At 45.3% G+C, this 18212-nt stretch overlaps 1 protein-coding gene across 2 annotated transcripts; it reads left to right on the top strand.

The window, feature by feature from the left end:
* Positions 1–366: 366 nt before the first annotated feature.
* On the top strand, positions 367–8186 carry Serpina4 (serpin family A member 4). Of its 2 annotated transcripts, none has more exons than XM_055592757.1 (5): positions 367–487; positions 3061–3713; positions 5616–5892; positions 7045–7204; positions 7805–8186. In XM_055592757.1, the coding sequence occupies exons 2-5, from the start codon at positions 3077–3079 to the stop codon at positions 8000–8002; spliced, it is 1272 nt and encodes a 423-aa protein (XP_055448732.1). In that variant the 5' UTR covers positions 367–487; positions 3061–3076; the 3' UTR covers positions 8003–8186. The 2 variants fall into 2 exon arrangements, with proteins under 2 accessions (XP_055448732.1, XP_055448731.1); XM_055592756.1 differs by having other exon boundaries at positions 399–609.
* The last annotated feature ends 10026 nt before the right edge of the window (positions 8187–18212 follow it).

Below are 18212 nucleotides of genomic sequence, written 5' to 3'. Positions count from 1 at the left end.
AGGCTCTTACCCATCATTCTATGCAATCTGGCCTACCAGAACTAGCTCTCTCCAGTTGTACGTGCCCACCATGTCTCACAGTGACATTCTGAGAGCTTCCCCACTTGGCTCGTGAGGGCATCCATGTTCACTGTCCTTGGTCCAGCATGACCCTTTATTTTTGAAGTGGGAGTCAGCCAACGAATCTGAGAAAAGGTGAGTTTATATTCACAAAGTGCACCAGATCCTCTTACAATGTTTTTTTCTTGGAAAACCTCCACACATTACGCAAACACAAAGAGGCAAAGCATCCCAGATTCCTCTGGGAGGGCAGAGGGGTGTTGTCCTGGGGGAGGCTGGCTCATTTCTGGTGAGTTGTGCTGTCCCCGTGGTCTTGTTAATCATTAGTTGATCTGGAGTGGGTCAGAGAGCTCTATTTTCCTGAGCTTCTTTCTACAAGCCAGTCTTCAGCTCAGATAGCCACCCAGCGCCACTCCAGGACTGTGCCGTGAGTAACCCAGGGATAAAGGAAACAGTATCAAAAGAGTGTGGCTTACCATCCTGGCTTGCCCAAGACCAAAATTTCTTCCCAGGTCACTGGACTTCAAAGCTAAAGTCAGAGGAGTCTGGGTATGACTGGATATCTGATCACCCTCCTTACATGTTAGAAATGTTGAGGCTAGGTAGAGACCCTGGTGTACCTGTGCTCAGTGCCACCGCTCCCCTGCTAGGCCGCTGATACTCAAGCCCCTCAAGTTTCCACAGCTAGCTCAGGAACAGCGTTTGCCTAATCTAGGTCTTCCAAGCTCCAGGCAGGTGCTGTTGATGGGCTGACGGGTGTTCTGGGTAATTCACTTAAAGCTGCAGAAAAGTTCTGCAGACTGGGGTTAAGGAGCTATGTAGGGAAGGATGACTCTAGGGAGCCAGGTAGCTTATTAAATCCTCCTTCCCATGAAGAAATGCCAACACAGAAGTTCTCTTTAGACAAGAGAAATTAAACATAAATGTAATAATTGTAACTCTTTGAACTATGTCACTGAATGTGGTAACCCAAGACAGTAGTCCCTGCTATTCGGGAGATTTAAGCAGGAAGCCACCTTCAATTTCTTCTGGTGTTAAAGACTTAGTTCTTCCCTAGACAATTTAGTGAGAGATATCTCAAAACAAGAAGTAGGAAATTGTGGGTCTTTCATTATACCCATCACCCTGTGCTCTCACACTGTGCTAACAAATGTACCATTAAAGAAAAAAGTCAAAGGGCTAGGGAGGTGGCTCTACAGTCAGGGGCACTAACTGCTCCTGCTCCTGGGTTCTGCTCCCAGTACTTACATGAGGTAGCCTACCTATAACTCTAGTTCTTGGTGATCCAACACCCTTTGGCCTCTTATGTGTACATATGCCCATGGAGGCACACACACATACACATAAATAAAAATAAGTGAATCTTTTCTTTAAAAAAATGGGTGGAGATACTAGAGGTAAAACTCAATTGTATGACATTGCCTAGGATGCATGAGACCTGGACCTCAATTCCTAGTATGAGAGAAGAGAAGGTAGGTCAGAGTAGTTTGTGACACTCTATGGTTATTTGAGTTTCAGACTGCAAAGCCCATGCATAGAGTTTTGTCAAAAATTCTTGCTTTGCCCACAATTGCCTCCCAGTGTCCAGGACAGAGTGAGTCATGGCTGAAGAGACTGGCTTGCAAAGCTATGGATGGCACCATCTGGCCCTTTGTGGGAAGTTTTTCTACTCTGGTCTGAGGGAGAGACATGGAGACAAGAACAAGGATCCTTGTGTGTACAGGATCAGTGGTACGAAGAGAAACTCTCAGGATATGACATGGAAGTGGGAAGAGGGAATAGAAGTCTAGAGAGATGAGCAGAGTGATTACAGGGATTTTGGCTAAGAGCCCAACAATGGTAGGACCACTGGATGGAACAAGGGTAGGTAGATTGTGTGTAGAAAACTGAACAACCTTTCTTGCCCAGGTCAAGTCCACTGTTGAGGAGGGAATTGGTCTCATTATTGTAACTGCAGGCAAAGTCCTTAATTGGCATCACTTTCCTCTTCTGGCTAAGCAATGATGGAAAGACCAGCTCTTCCTGCTTCCACCTAGGAGAGAGGCACCAGAAAGTGAGGGAGAGTGGTCTATAGACTGGACAGCATAGGGAGGGTGGCAAAGATGATATTCACACCTTCGTTGTCCTGTCCTTGGATGACTGAGATAAAGTCGAGGGAAAGAGTAGCATGGAGAACGCAGAGCTTGGCAGAGAGGAAGAGGCCTTGGCTCTCACTGGATTTTTGCTGGTGGATAGTGGGTAGCTAGTGGGTAGGTTCCTTTCATTCTCTCTCAAGTGACGGTGGAATCTAGGCAAGATCATGGAGGAGGCAAACCAAATGAGATGGGGGAGTTGGGGGTGTGCTTCATGACTCTAAAACTATGTCACCAATTGGTAACCTCGTCACCACAGGTGTGGAGGGTACTGGCATTCAATTGTCTTCCACTGACAGAACTGAGCACATGCCTCTATCCTGTGTTTGTGAAAAGCCAATAAACACAGCAGGGGTGGGGGAAGAGGAGAGTAGAGAGAAATTAGGAAATAACAAGAGTGGTTGGTTAATTCCTGAACATACTGGAGACATTTAGGCACCTTCATATCAGAAAGACTTGTTCCGTCTCATGTACAAGGGATATATGTTGCATGATCAAAGAAACCTCATAGAAGAATCTTTGAGCTTCGAATTTAGCTCTCACATGAGGTTTATTCTAGCCTAGTAGAAGAGAGGATGGACAGCTCTGACTAGCTTACACTAGAACCTTGATGGTTTTCTAAGCAGACCCTCACTTGAAATAAGCAATCAAGCACAGAAATTTAAGTGGTTATTAGCAGTCATTTACAGGGCCATCCCTCCCTAACCTCCCACCCCCCCACCAGACACACCAAGCATTGGTCTTTTTCCCTAAAACTCCCTACCTACTGATTGAATCTCCCTACCCCTGAGGCAATGCCAGCTAAGCAGGGCTCCTGTCTGCTGCTGGAATGTCCTCGGGGGGGTGGGGGGTGTTATTTTCTCCACAGATCTGAGAGACCCAGCATGTCTCACACTCACTACCTGCTCCTCCTTCTGGCTGGACCCTTGGTGCTTTCTCACAGCCAGGAGGTCCAAGAGCCTGACGACACAGCCAACCGAACCTACAGAGAGTCCTCGCGGTGGAACACCTCAGTCTACCAGATTGCCCCCAGCAATGCCGACTTTGCCTTTGGCCTCTACCACATGATAGCATCCCAAAACTCTGGGGAAAATGTTTTCTTCTCCCCACTCAGCATCTCCATCTCCTTGGCCATGCTGTCCACTGGGGCTGGCGGGGACACCCAGACTCAGATCCTGGAAGGCCTGCGTTTCAACCTCTCAGCGCTGTCAGTGCCCGAAATCCATGGAGGCTTCCGGTTCTTACAGCACTTGCTAGATCACTCAGCCACTGATCTGCGCATCCATGTAGGAAACGCTCTGATCCTGAGCCAGGACACGCAGCTTCTCCCTGAATTCGCCAGCGCCACTGAAACCTCCTACAACAGCAAAGTCTTACTCGCTAACTTCAGAGACACAGAGGCTACGACCCAGCTCATCAACAACTATGTCAAGGAGAAAACTCATGGGAAGATCAAGGATTTGGTCAGAAACCTGAGCCCTGACATAAGGATGGTGCTGGTGAATTTTATCTTCTTCCAAGGTGAGCCAAAAAGGTGCCAGCTGAACATATACTCCTGCTGGGAGATATGGAGGAGGAGGGTGGGCTGGAGGACCAAGGGACCTCTAGCTCTTTCTATGGCCCCATCTTCTCGTGAAAACCTCCAGAGCTCAATGGAGCTCAGCCCACTTTTCAAACTCAGCCTTTAATGTTTCTTTTGGAGAAACAGAGAGCATTGTCATAGTACACGGCAGAGGTCAGAGGACCACTTGTGGGCATTGTTTCTCTCCTTTCGTCACGTGTGTCTGTCTGCACTGAAGATCAAAATCACATCATGAGACTTGGTGGCAGTATTTCTGCCCCAAATCTCAGTAACTGGCTCTGACTCAGGATTCAGGAGAGCAAAGTGAAAGCCTACTCAGGCAATCATCCAGGAAAATTAGTCTCCACACCTGTCTATCACATGTGGCATGCACTCAAAACCAACTTCCTTTTAAAGATTTGGGGTTTTTGTTGTTGTCGTTTGTTTATCTCTTTAGCTCTATGTCTCTGTGTGGGGGTGCACATGTAAGCACAGGTGCTGGCCACAGCCAGAGGCATCAGATCACCTGGTGCTGGAGTTACATCTGGTTGCCAGCCAAGTGGGTATTGGAAATTGAACCCCTAGAAAAGCAACAGGTGTTCTTAACTGCTGAGCCATCTCTTTAGCCGAGTGGTTTTCAATCTTCCTAATACTGTGACACTTTTATACAGTTCTGTGTATTGTGGTGACCCCCAATCATAAACTACTTCATCGCTACTTCATAACTATAATTTTGCCAGTGTTATGAACCAGAATGTAGGATATCCACTTGGGCCATTTCTCCCAGCCACATCCAGCTGTAGGAACAGAGGTGGATTAACCGGGCCTCTGGGGTTTAGGTCAGCACACAGCTTTGCTAGGTCATTTCACTGGGAAAAGCAAAAAGCAAGGTTTTAAGTGTTTGCAAGCAAATGGTTGTGACAGCCACTGACATCTAGACTGTCAGTGGGATCATGGGGAGACAGTGAGGAGGTGGTAGATGGGAAAGAGGAATTGAGATCTCCACAGCAGTGCGTTGGAGGAGCCTGGAGCAGTGGTTCTCAACCTGTGGCTCATGACTGCAGGGCCCAAGTGGATGTGGCCTCTCTTCCTGGTCATGGGTGTGAATCTCCATGGTCACTGCCTAAGCCCAAATCCCCTCACATAGCACTTCACACTCCAGAGCTTGCTCCTGTCTGCCTCTCAGCTTCTGGTTGCAGGGACAGGGTACTCATCACAAAGAACTTCAGTGGAGGCAAGGTTTTTACTGATGGTGGTTTCAGAGCGTGATGGCACAGAGAACAGGCAGAGAGCAGAGCAGAATAGTGACAAAAGGGTAATAGAGCCCCTGGCAACATGTCCCCAGTGTCCTTCCTCTATTCTGCTCCTCCACAGTGGGACCCATAGTATATCCATCAAAATGACTAACCCATTCATTAGGTCAGAGCCCTTAATAACGCAATTGTTTTGGAAATGTCCTTAAAAACATGTCCAAGGGGTATGCTAACATCTTAGAGCAGCGGCTCTCCACCTTCCTAATGCTGCGACCCTTTACTCCAGTGCCTCATGTTGTAGTGATCCCTAACCATAAAATTATTTTGTTGCCACTTCATAACTGTAATTTTGCTGCTGTTATGAATCATAGTGTAAATGTTTTTGGAGATAGAAGCATGCCAAAGTGGCTGTGACCCACAGGTTGAGAACCACTGTTCTATATTATTCTCAACTGAATCAAGCTTCCAAATGAGATCAACTATTCCTCCTAGAAGACTTGAATAGGACACAGTGACAATGCGGAAGGGTCTTTAGCGACTACACCATGCTCCGGGCTGCAGGTGCCATTCCCTGAATATTTGGCTTCTCTGTCTCCCTTGTACCCTCAGGTCTGTGGAAGAAACCCTTTCGTTCCTCTAGAACCATCGAGAGTGACTTCTACGTAGACAAGGACACAGTTGTGAAGGTGCCCATGATGCTGCAAGATCAACAGGAACACTGGTATCTTGAAGACAGGCGTGTGCCCTGCATGGTGCTGCGGATGGATTACAAAGGCAATGATGCTGTGGCATTTTTCATCCTTCCTCACCAGGGCAAGATGGAGGAAGTGGAGCAGGTGCTATCCCCGGGCATGCTAATGAGGTGGAACCACTTGCTTCAGAATAGGTAATCAGGACGTCACATGGTGTTCAAGTACAGTGCCACTTCCATATAAATGGGCCCTTCTCATGAAACCCAGCGGCCAGAAATTGGGGTGACCACTACTCTGTGAAGGCATTGGCCATGGATCTGAGACTTCCATGGGTCTTCTCAGATAGTGAACTCTCCTATTGTAGAATTAGGAGTCTTAGGTTATCTTATTGAATAGGTCTCGGGTAGAATGTCTTTGCCTCTGAGGGTCAACCCACCCAGATGGCTGTCTAAGCCGATGTAGAAGGGTTAGGAAAATCCAACCCACCAACCCAATTCCATACATATACACACAGACAGAGACAGACAGACAGACAGACAGACAAGGACAGAGGGAAGGAGAAAAGGAGAAGAAAAGGGAGAGGGAAGAAAAGGGAAAGAGAGAAAGAGAGAGAGAAAGAGAGAGGGAAGGAGGGAGGGAGGGAGGGAGGGAGGGAGGGAGGGAGGGAGGGAGGGAGAGAATCAACGTGCCCTCCCCCATGACCTTTCAGGTACTTCTACAGTAATGTTTCATTGCATTTTTCCAAATTCTCAATTTCAAATTCCCATGCATTTGGGTGGGATTTTTCTGGAAGCCAGACCTGGGCTTCCAGAACCTGTTCACTTGGCGCTCTGACAGAGGTGCTTCCGGTAGCCAAACCTGGGTGAAATAAAGACAGTCATTTCCTTCTGAGGAAGGCTCAGGCCAACTAGGGCCCAGCTGCTTCAAGAATCTAATTTCTTGAGCTGGGGTATGGCTCAGACAATACAGCACTTGCTTTGCATGCACAAGGACCTGAGTCAGAATCCCAGTGCTCACACTTTTAAAAAGCTAGGTCTGGCCAGTAGATGCCTGTAATCCCAAGAGGCAGCTGGATCCCTGGGGTTTGAGTGCCAGCCAGTCTAACTCACTCAGCAAGTTCCAGGGCAATGAGAGACCCTGGCCTAGTGACCTGAGGTCAGTTCTGTGACTGCCACACATGTGCACATGGACCTCTCTCTCTCTCTCTCTCTCTCTCATACACACACACACACACACACACACACACACGTGCACACACTCAATCTGTACATTGTGTGCGCTCACATACACAAACACAAAAAATCTAACAAGCCTCCTCCCCGTGTCCCTTCCCTGTGCCCCTCCAGGTACTTTTACAGAAAGGTCACGTTGCATTTCCCCAAATTCTCCATTTCAAATTCCTATGCATTGGATGAGATCTTGCCCAACCTGGGTTTCCAAGACCTGTTCACGTCACGTGCCGACTTCTCGAACATCAACCACGAGGAGAGGCTGCAACTATCCAAAGTAAGTAATAAAGGGTCATTGATCCTACAGACCTCTGTGGGAGACGTCTACCCCTGGGAAGGAGATGGGCTACCACCTGGTTTCTAGGAGCCTGAGTGTGCTCAGTCTTCCACAGGTGTCAGCATCCACATACCACCCTGCCAGTCACTGGACACAGCCTCAGTGTTGAGATGATGTAGCCATGACCGACCCATGCCCTCTGTCTCGGGCAAGGAGTCTAGCACCTGAGTGGGTCATAGCCATAGAGAGCAAAGAATACATTATAGGCGCAGCCAAAGGAGGAGGCTGAAGCCTGTATGGGCATGTTTTGTGGGAGAGCCAGAGATCCATGACTTTGAATGTGGGGAGTAGGCATATTACTGGGTATACCCTAAGAGAAGGGTGTGAAAATCTGTGTTGCTTCTTACCTTGTGATATTGCCTGGTCTTCGATTTAATTGTCCTTATCCTTAAAGTGGCCATTATGAAACTGCTGTAGGAGGTGACACTAATAACATAGGCATACTGAGGGACTCAGGAGTGGCAGCTGTCATCACTGCATATTTGGAGGGGCTGTGAAGCCTGTGATCTCTCTCTCTCTCCCTCTCTCTCTCTCTCTCAGGTTTTCCACAAGGCCACCCTGAATGTGAATGAAGTTGGCACAGAGGCTGCAGCCTCCACTATCTCCTTTGCTACCTTTCTTTCTGCCCAACACAAGAAACGTTTCCTTATATTCAACCGGCCATTCTTCGTGGTGATATATTCCACCAGAACCCGGAATACCCTCTTCATGGGGAAGGTGGTCAACCCCACAGTGTAACCATCCCAGGGCTAGCTAAGCTGGTCTGCTACCAGCAGAGGGTGTGGCTGGAGAGGGCTGGAGGCAGGGAAGAGTCCTTGACTCCAAAGAACAGCCCATTGGTACAGACGGGCTGGAAAGTTGGAGTGGTCCTCCTGGGGGGGGGGAGGGTGATCGCACTGAATAAACCAAATGCCAACTCTGAGACCCTGGTATGTGTGTGACGCCTCACACGCAGCAGATGCTTATAGACAGGTGTCCTCAGTCCTTACCCTGCCAGCAAACCTGTCCCAGACCCTCAAGTCCCACACGGCTGCCCAAATATGTAGAGGAGGAAAGCAGGTGGCTGGGAAGCGTTAGGGGTTTGTTCCAGGAGAGGGAAAGGGTCTGAGAAAGCTCTGTTAGGGAGACTCCCAACAGAAACAGCCTGAGCCATCTGGATACTTTTGCCTCATTGTGACAAATGCCTACCAGCATGGGTTTGAGGAAGAACAGGTTTATGCTAGAAGGACAGATTAATGCTGGCTCGGTGTTTCACAGGGCTTCTGTGCTTATGGCAGTGAAGATCTGACAATAAGCTCAGTTCCTGGTGGAGGTGGGGGTCGGTAAATGGAAGAGGATGTTCATGTCTCAGGGGACCAGAAAACAGACGGTGAGGTCAGAGCCCAGGGTTGGATCCAGTTTTCAAAAGCCCATGCCTAGAGACTCATTTCAACAAACAAGCCCCAACTGTCAGGGTCCACAGCCTTCTACACAGAGCCACCAGCTGGGAAATGTGTTCAAAGTATAGCCTGTAAGGACATTTCAGCTTCATATCAGAATATCTAATAAGGGAGGACCAGAGGGGTACGCTGCCTGTGGCCTGAGAAATGATGAGCTCGACTCCCCAAACAGACAGCTGTGGCCAACAGCATGCTACAAGAACCTGAGCTGTAGCCAGGAGTGGTGGTTTTGTATGTTGGCCCTGATGCTGCTATGATCTGAGACTTCAGACACATCCCCTTCCTTATTGGGGCTCAGTTTCTTTACCTAATACGTTATGCTCCTGTGCTCTAGCTCAGATCATTTCAGAATGCAGCATGAATTCTCCAAGGAGGGACCCTTCTAGCATCTGGGAGAACAAAGCCCTACTTTGGCAGGCTGACTTTGCAGCAAAGCTCTGGTTTCTAGCAGATGCCCTCTGTAGGCAACACCATCAGGGCTTACAGCGGCTAGTGTGTCAGCACCAGGCTGAGTTTCAACATGGCCTCTGACATCAGCATGGAGTTTCAGGACAGTGAGTACTAGGAACAGTGCAGTCAAGAGGGATCCTTCCCCATTCTTTTCTAGATCCAGATCACTCCCTGCTTTGATGTCCAGACAAGAACTCCCATAATGCCTTGTCATCACCTGCTCACCTTTTATCTACAAACTAGATGGCTCATTTTTCTCCCACTTATTGTATGTTCAACGTCATAAGTCATGGGTTCTGGTTCTAATTCTCTGAGACCTTGGTACCCTCTCTTATGACATGGAGCAAGTATTATAGGTACCTCTGCCTCATGGAAACACACTTACTATTGTGGGCAAGCTTAAAATGGTACTATGCATACACCAGCCCTGTTACTCTTTCCATGAAGCCCACAGCCCAGATACCCAGTGCTGTCCACATCACCTCCAAGCTTTGGTTTATCCCCACCTAGGCCAACTGCCCCATATACACCCCAAGTTCTTCTCTTTTGGACACCCTTGACATTCAGATATGGGCACAGGATCCCAGGAAGAAGGAAGGTCTAAACCTGGGGACATTTTCTTGACCCTTCTTTTTCTATTATTAGTTCTTGACTGAACTTCGAGAAGGTTCTAGATCAGCACTCAGCTCTACAGTGCTCCCCTTTCTCTCTGTAGGTCAAGCTGAGGCAGAGCCTCTCTTCACAGCTTGTTCTGAGTAGAAATGGGGGGTGGTACTCTGTGGCCAACTCAAGAAATTTTCCGGACTTCAAGATTGGAGGCCACTGACCACACCAACTCTGAGGGGCTTCTTGATGTCCAGAGTACAGAGGTGGTTCTGAAAATTCAGTCCATGGCTAGAGAACAAGACCCAGGCTGCCTGACCCTTGTCTGTGGCATACAAGAAACCCCATGTCACAAAAACAGTGGTCACTGGTGACCCAGGAGAGCAAGCTGGAGATGGCCCCACAGGCTCAGAGGGACCAGCACTATTGGGAGGTGTGGCCTTTTTGGAGTAGGTGTGGCCTTGTTGGAGGAAGTGTGTCACTAAGGGGAGGGCTTTGAGGTCTCAGAAGCTCAAGCTGGGCCTAGTGGCCTGCAGATCCAGATGGAGAACTCTCAAATCTTTTTCTAGCTCCATGTCTGCCTGCGTACTACCATGCTTCCCTTCATGATGATGATGGACTCATCTTCTGGGTCTCAATCCCCCTCCTCTAGGTTGTATTCACAAGCACACATAAGTGCCTAGAACTCCAGAGACCCTGCAGATCACAGAACTGCATGGCTGAGCTCAGGTCCACTCCCCCTCTGCAGGCTGATAAGTTGAGTTCTGGTTTTCAACATCCCTGTAAGAGAGAAAGTTGGGCCCAGGCTGGCTCATGCCCCCTCTCAACCCTACAGCCGCATGTGAGTGAGTGGGGAGAAGGCAAGCTGCAGGCAAGTTTAGGCTTGCGTGTGGCAACAAGCCTGCCAGAGTGATGTGTGAGGGTGTGAGACCCCGGTGTGATGAAGGGAAGATAAACACACCTCACCCTCAAGTCAGCAAGGAGGAAGTCAATAGGAGATGCTGATGGTGTGTTCATTCCTCTCTCACCCTAAAACAGTCAGTGACTCCCTGAATTTCATACGAGATGGAATTCAAAGTCCTCTACTAATATTCGAGGCCTCTCTGATCTGAAGCTAGCTGCCTCTCCTGTACTGTGTCACGTGATTTTTAAACACAGGTCTTTTTGTTGCCCAATTCTACTACAGCTTCTCATCTCCAAGCCACTTATCTGAGAACCCAAATGCTATCCAGATTGTCTGTAAACTACATCCTCAAGCCAGACTCATCCTCTTATCATGCATGGCTAGCCTGAGCATGACTTCTGTGCCCACCTCAGTCTAGTACCTATCAGAGGCAGAGCCTTGTTTACCCCTGAGTTCCCAAAGCTCCGCCAGCCTCAGGTAAACTGTATGGCATAGGCCCAGCCAGTGGAAATGAAGAAATGGATGGAAAAGGTAGCGAATAGAAGCTTACTGATTTATGGTTGGAGAGCCACCCTTTGGCCTAGGATTGGACAAATACTGAGCTTGGTTGCTCAGGTTTCAAAACAGCCTTTGCCTTGGAGCATTGAAAGAAATGTTGAATATACCAAAGACTGCATGAAAGAGATTCTAGCAGGTTAATGCCTCTCGTTACATCCCTGAGAACCAGAGCTGGTAAAGCACACTTATCGTGCCAGCAGTAGGAGGCAGAGACAGGTGGGTCACTGGGACTCACTGATCAGCCAGCCTAGCCTATTTGTTGAGCTCATAGAGAACAGAATAGATGGCTCTTGAAGAGATCCTTTGGTTGCACACACATGCACGTAGGCAGGCATGCTCACGTGCACACACACACATATGCAAGCACACACATGCAAGAACACATAACAAACACACACAGGTACACCACAGTGAGAGAGGGGGGTGGAAGAGATGGGGGTAGAGGGGAGCGTCCTGGTCCAGTGTGACCTTGTTTTAATCGATTACATCTGTAGTACATACCTGAGGCCCTTGGGGATTGATACATCAACATTTGATCCCAAAGAGAAATAACAATGCCTTAAAGTCACTGAGAGGGACAAGGAAGTGTCCCGAAGGTACACAGGTGCTCGCTCCCTGATGTCTATCAAGATTATTTTCTCTTCATCATACTTGACCCACATTTTGATCTGCTAGCTCTACCTCTTGCAAACAACTGCAAGCCCCAGACATGGGCATCTTGGAAAAGTCATAAGCCCTGAGCCAGCCCTCTGTACCAGGTCTTGGGACTCTTCTGTATTGTTGGGAAGAGTGCGCAAGTGAGCCCTGGCTTCAAGTGAGGAAAAGAATCCCACAAGGCCCACAGAAGTCCTGGGTACAGCTGTGACCTGATCAAAGGGCACTGTCAGCCACCCAGACCCTGAGGCCCTAATCTAATGCCTTATCTGGAACATTGCCTCTTGCCTCTGGGCCTCATCTAGATTCTTAGGACATACAAGGTGAGCACCACCACTGCAAGTCTTTCTCATTGTAGTCATCATCAGATTAGCGGACTTGTTACCTAGCAAGCACACAGGCCCGAAGGAAGTGATTCTAAGCCCTTTTCCCTGGGTCCATGGGAAATTGGCTTCAGAAAACAAAGGAGCCGAGTCTAGGGAAAAGGTGGTGTTCTGCTGTGTCCTGTTCCCTGCCTCTGTAATGTGAGTCGAGAGCAACCTGGCACTCTCTGGAGAGCCCACAAAGCCATGCAAGGCTAACTGAAGTGGGTTTGGAAAGCAGTGACTGCGTAACTTTATGAGAACCTGTGTTGTGAGCCACTTTGCCTGAAACTGGCTATTGTCTGGAAGCTTTATACGACAGGACAATGTAGCCTGGGGCACTGAACTGGATCATTCTTCAGTGACAGGATTCTGAGAAACTAAGGGATTAAGATGGTAGAAGACAGAAAAGATCAAGTTTGGGTCTTGTACAAGCTCTGCCTGTTCCAAACAAGCTTACTGAAAGCACACCTTAAAAACTCTGTCCAGGAGAGAAAGGGTACAGAGCCAGAAGAAACTATTACACAACAGGACTATGTCAGAGGAGGTCTGATTACATAATGTTGCACAAGGGAACACGGGGCATCTCAAGAACATCACGGGCAACTGTAATGGGACTGATAACGCCAGTCTCTTCAGGAGAAAAGGCCAAGTCCTGAGAACCAAAACCTTAACTCTTTTCAGGCCGCCGTCTCAGCCCCAGACTGGCCTTGACAAGTCCGCTCCTGAGCAAGGCCACAGAACTAGGTTTCTTTTGTTCTTTCATCGGGGCCTCTGAGTATCTTTATCTTGGCTCCATGCTTGAAACTTGCAGGCCCAGGATCCTGGTAGTTGCAGGGAGGTGAGGGATGTTAAGATGTGGCCAGAGGAGGGGGAGGGAAGAAAGAGATACCACCCTCAGGAACAGGCAGTAGGTGGGAAAGCTTAGGCTATTGATTGACAGGAGTACTTACCTGAAGTCCCTTTGACCTGTGACAAGTAGATCTACGTCAAGACTCTCTGAAGCTTACAAGAATTTAAGTTTCCAAAAGAAATAAACATTTTAGAAATATTAGCATCACCACTGTTTGTAATCTGCACTGAAGTTCTCATTGTAGAAAAAGCAGCAGACTCATACCTTTGAGTCATAGCAAAAGTTGGGGACCCTCAAAAATGCATGTGAATTAAAAGCATTTAATACTTTTCCCTCTATCTAGAGGGTTGGCTATCGAAAGAGAGTTTGGACATAGATGTTTATCTTAACAGTTTACAACAAGTTAGTGGCTTTTATGAGATTAAAATCTACAGTTTTATCCCTGTTTGAGCCTTAGAGATTTTAGTTCAAGATTTATAATTGATAATCCTTTAGAATCAAAATAAAACTTTAAGTCATAAAGTCCACAGAGGAACTTGGAGCTTTACTTTTTTTTTTAATTCTTTCATTACAGAATATTACAGTTTCTTATATGACTTCGTTCATCCAAATAGCTAAGGCTTAACAAAGTTGGCACAAAGAGGCCAGACAAACATCTTCAAGTCAGTTACTATTAACCTAAATAGACCTTGGAAATTTATCAACCTAATTATCAAACATACATTGTTTCTTATCTAAAATTTTCTAGAATATTGGTATTGAGCGGTTAGCGGTTAGCAGAGGCATAAGTAGTGAGACATACATCTCTAAGTCAGTTTCTGTTAGCCTGAGTATGCCTTTATAACTTAGGAGTCTATCATTCTACAAAAATATATCTGTATCCAAAATATTCTGGAGATCCGCTGTTGCCCTCTTAGTCTAGAATACAATGATAAGCAGAGGGATCAATGAGACTAAGCTTTGTGAGTGCTGCTTTAATTGGCTTAAACCATGTGGTCTTCTTAGCCAAGGTGGTGGTTAACTTGCATGCCATGTACTCCTTTTTTAACCTTAGTAAAGATGGCTGCCAACCACATGATTGCTTTCATTCTGATGAGGTCATTAGACAAGATGGCAACAAGCCACATGACTGCTATTTAAAAACAACTGTTTTCCTAAACCAGAGTTGAATCACCATGTATATATATTAACTATCAACATTTTGTCACAGATTTTTAGCCAGACTCAATAAACTTACAAATCCTGACACAGAGTTTACATAGAAGTTTTAAGAGAATTACTTGATAGTAGAGATTAATGAAATCATAAAGATAAAAGAATTTTTAAAGAGTGGTCAGTAGAAAAGGCTTAGAGGTAAGAGACTTTTGGAAGTGTAGAGCAGAGAAAGTTTAGATATAAGAGATTTAGAAATCATTTGTTTGTGCAGTGGAAGAAGTTGTTACCTTGTGAGAGAATTTGAAATTAGAATGTGCCATTCTTTGGCCATTGAGCAGTAATGAGGCCAAGCTGTTTATAGTAACACAGTGGGGACTTTAACAAAATCCCTGCGGCTGAGAGAAAGGGTTATATGGACCCAGGAGGTGGTAAGTAATCCGGGGTTTCCCTAAGTGTTCTGAGAGACTTGTCAGAGAGAAACATCCCAAATCACAGAAGAGATGCATCCCTTTCCACATGACAGGGGCTCAGGTCTGTGAAAGGAGCATCCTGACACACCAATGTGGCTTTTGTGGTAATCCACCAGAGAAGAAGCAGGCAACTCCAGGTGATACTTACCTGTCACCTGAGACAAGTGTTTAGAACAGGTAGAGGAGAAAATAGCTGAAGAGGAAAGCTGGGTGAATCTTTTGAGAAAAGGGAAGGTTCCAATACACAGAGAGAGGGCTAAGTGTCTTAGAGAGATGCCCATGTGGAGGGCATCCAGGAGGGTGTAGCAGGCTGCAAGAGCTGGAGAGAGAGAAAAAAAAAAACTTACTGAGTAGGTGAGAAGAGACAAATAGTTAGAGGAGGTAGAGGGAAAAAGTGACTAAGGAGACAGAGTAGAATTTGGATCAGATATGACGAATAGCAGAAGCCAGCAGAAACAAATGATCCATACATACCTTAGGAGACATAAATCAGTAGTAGCTCGGTTTCATTAGGAGAGGCTGAGCTCCTTGAAAGGAAGCTTATTTATGCCCTTCCCAAATTTTGAGCACCAGATGAATGAAATGAGGACATGGCCACTCCAAGGTGAGGATGGAAAGAAGGTTTTTGTTGTAGATCTGAGGGAGACTATAGCCAGAGGCATCTGGAAGAGTCCAGAGCAGGGAGAGAAAGTAGCAGACTGAACATTTATCAATGATTGATCTTAGTGCCTGAGTTGTTGGTGTTCTGTTCAGGAAGTTGCCGCCTGTGCCAAGGAGTTCAAGGCTCTCCCCCACTTTCTCTTCTATTAGATTTAGTGTATTTGGTGTTATATCGACGATTTTGATCCACTTGGACTTGAGTTTTGTGCTGGGTGATAAATATGGACCTATTTCCCTTCTTCTACATGCAGAACTCCAGTAAGAGCAGCACTATTTGCTAAAGATGCTTTCTTTTTTTATCATTGGTTTTGGCTTCTTTGCCAAAAATCAAGTGTCTATAGGTGTTTGGGTTTATTTCTAAGTCTTCAACTCAATTCCATTGATCAACCTGTCTGTTTCTTATGACAATATCATGAAGTATTTATTACTATTGCTCTATAGTAAAATCAGGGATTGAAATCAGGGATGATGATACCTCCAGAGGTTCGGGGGTTTTAAAAGATTTATTTGTTTGTTTATTTTATGTATATAAGTGCTCTATCTGCATGTACACCTGCATGCCAGAGGAGGCATCAAATCCCAGTATAGATGGTTGTGAGCCACCATGTGGTTGCTGGGAATTGAATTCAGAACCTCTGGAAGAGCAGATGGTGTTCTTAACCCCTGAGCCATCTCTCTAGCCATCCAGAAGTTCTTTTATTGTATATGATTGTCCTAGCTAGTCTGTTTTTTGTTTTTGTTTTGTTTTGTTTTGTTTTTATGAAGTTGAGAATTGTTCTTTCAAGGTCTGTAAAAAATGTGATAATATCTTGATGGGAATTGCATTGAATCTTTAGAATGTTTTTGGTAAGATGCACTTTGGTGTGCTAATAGGTACCACAGTTACACAGTTTGACATTTGTCCTAAGGGATTTTTGATTTGTTTTGTTTTGTTTCGGACCTGCCACTCAGAAAGGCTAAGAGACTCCCATTTTTCCTAAACCAACAAATCTCTCCTAGCATAATAAAATAAATCATCAATATAAGTATTCCAGTCATAATACTGAATGAATGTTGAAGGATGCTAAAGGGGTTGAATTTTGTGCCATCTATCTGGTTGTTCAGAAGGGTAATCTACACAATTAGAAAGGAAATCATTGATACAGGTAACTTGAAAATGTCCCTATTTTCTTAAATAAAAGGACTTCAAGTCAAGTATAATGTAGGGAAGGTTAACATAAGCAGTGAGTCCAAGCATAAAAGTGTACACAAGTTATAGTTGTTTATTGTTTTCAAAAGTCCCATGGATGATCTCATTGTCTAGGCTAACTGCAGTTCAGTTTTTTTGTTTTTTTTTCCTGGAGACATTATAATAGGACCTGGCCAATGAGGTGGTCCTAGGAAATTATCTTTATCGAGATTAGGTAGGCACCTCTGGGACAAGTGGACCAGCACCTCAAGTCATCTATTTAGAGACATGGAGTTCTTTAAAACTGTGGAATATGCCAACCAAGGGGAAATTCCATTTGGAAGCCAGGGCACCCGATTTTCATTGCATACTGGGAAATGTCCATACAAAGGGGTAACTTTTGGGTGACTTTAGACTGAAAAAGTCCCATGATGAATGATTTGATGATATTTGGAAAACTACATTCCATCACTTTCTAGACTACAAAGCCATAAGCCTTACGAGTCATTTGGATGACAGGGAGAATTTCGTTTTGACCTACCAATGACAAACAAATAGAAATAGGGTAATATCCAAATATAGTTAATGAGAACAGTGCAGGGTCACATGTGAGAAACACCCAGATCAGTTATAGCAGTATGATATTTTAACTATCATGTAATATTTTAGTAGGCAGGTAGTTTTATATAAATCTTAATTTGACATCCATTTTTAAACATTTTTTGTAATTGTTAATTTCAGACCTTAGAAACTTTAATATTGTATGTATTATCTTTAAGTCTTCTTCCTTATATACCTTAAATAACTTACTCAGACCTTTATAACTTATAAGTTTTTTAGTTTTTAATTCTATATATGCCCATACATATTCACCTCAACATATCTATCTCAGTCTTTATATAAATCCTTATTTATTAAAATAATTTATATTTTCGTATGTATAAATTTTCATTAGAATATTTTTATCTCATATCTTTACTATCTTTATAACATTTTTATTTTTGATAACATGTAAAGTTATTTTTTATTTTAATAACATTTTCTATTTATTTTTAATATCTTGAGATTCCTTATAGTCATATAAGAAATCTCAAGTTATAGTCATATAAGAAATAGATAAATCTTTCTTATTTTTATGTAAAATTGGCTGGGAAGGACTTTTCAGAGCAATTACCTCTTCAGGTAAGGTCAGGTCAATGAAGGACCCTGCCTAGGAGCCTGGGCATTCTGCTGGGTAAGCCTGGGCTCTGAAATCTGTGCAGCCAATGCTATGAGTTTTGACTGTGCCTGCTCCACAGCCCCCACACCTCCACTGCAAAATCCCATGCCGCAGAGGGGAGAAACCTGGGAAAAACAAGCAGGCTTTTTTTGTCCAAAATGCAGAAACTCCTCAGGCTTCTGCAAGTGAAAGATGGAAGTCTTTAATGAGGGATTTAACAGCTTTGTATGTGGTAAAAAGAAGAGGTAAATAGGCTCAGCTAAATGAGTTAGAGCTAATTTTAGGTGATTTTAAAACTGTCAGAAACAAAACACACACAACAACAACAACAACAAAAACCTTTCTCCTAATCCTCTGGGGCATCATGAAGCAAAAGGAGATCAGAAGAAGGAGAGACAGGGAACAGGACAGGAACCTATCACAGAGGGCCTCTGAAAGACTCCATCCAGCAGG

Source organism: Psammomys obesus, unplaced genomic scaffold (genome assembly GCF_907164565.1).
Source record: "Psammomys obesus unplaced genomic scaffold, mPsaObe1.curated_primary_1811, whole genome shotgun sequence".
Lineage (NCBI taxonomy): Eukaryota > Metazoa > Chordata > Mammalia > Rodentia > Muridae > Psammomys > Psammomys obesus.
The sequence above is the reverse complement of the archived record's forward strand: the minus strand, read 5'-3'. Positions and strand labels throughout refer to the sequence as shown.

What these genes read in the sequence shown, in the direction of transcription:
- Serpina4 (XM_055592757.1), top strand. Translation starts at nt 3,077, where the DNA reads ATGTCTCACACTCACTACCTGCTCCTCCTTCTGGCTGGACCCTTGGTG. An exon ending in GAATTTTATCTTCTTCCAAG is followed by an intron (nt 3,714 to 5,615) that starts GTGAGCCAAAAA and finishes TTGTACCCTCAG; the next exon opens with GTCTGTGGAAGAAACCCTTT. An exon ending in AGAGGCTGCAACTATCCAAA is followed by an intron (nt 7,205 to 7,804) that starts GTAAGTAATAAA and finishes TCTCTCTCTCAG; the next exon opens with GTTTTCCACAAGGCCACCCT.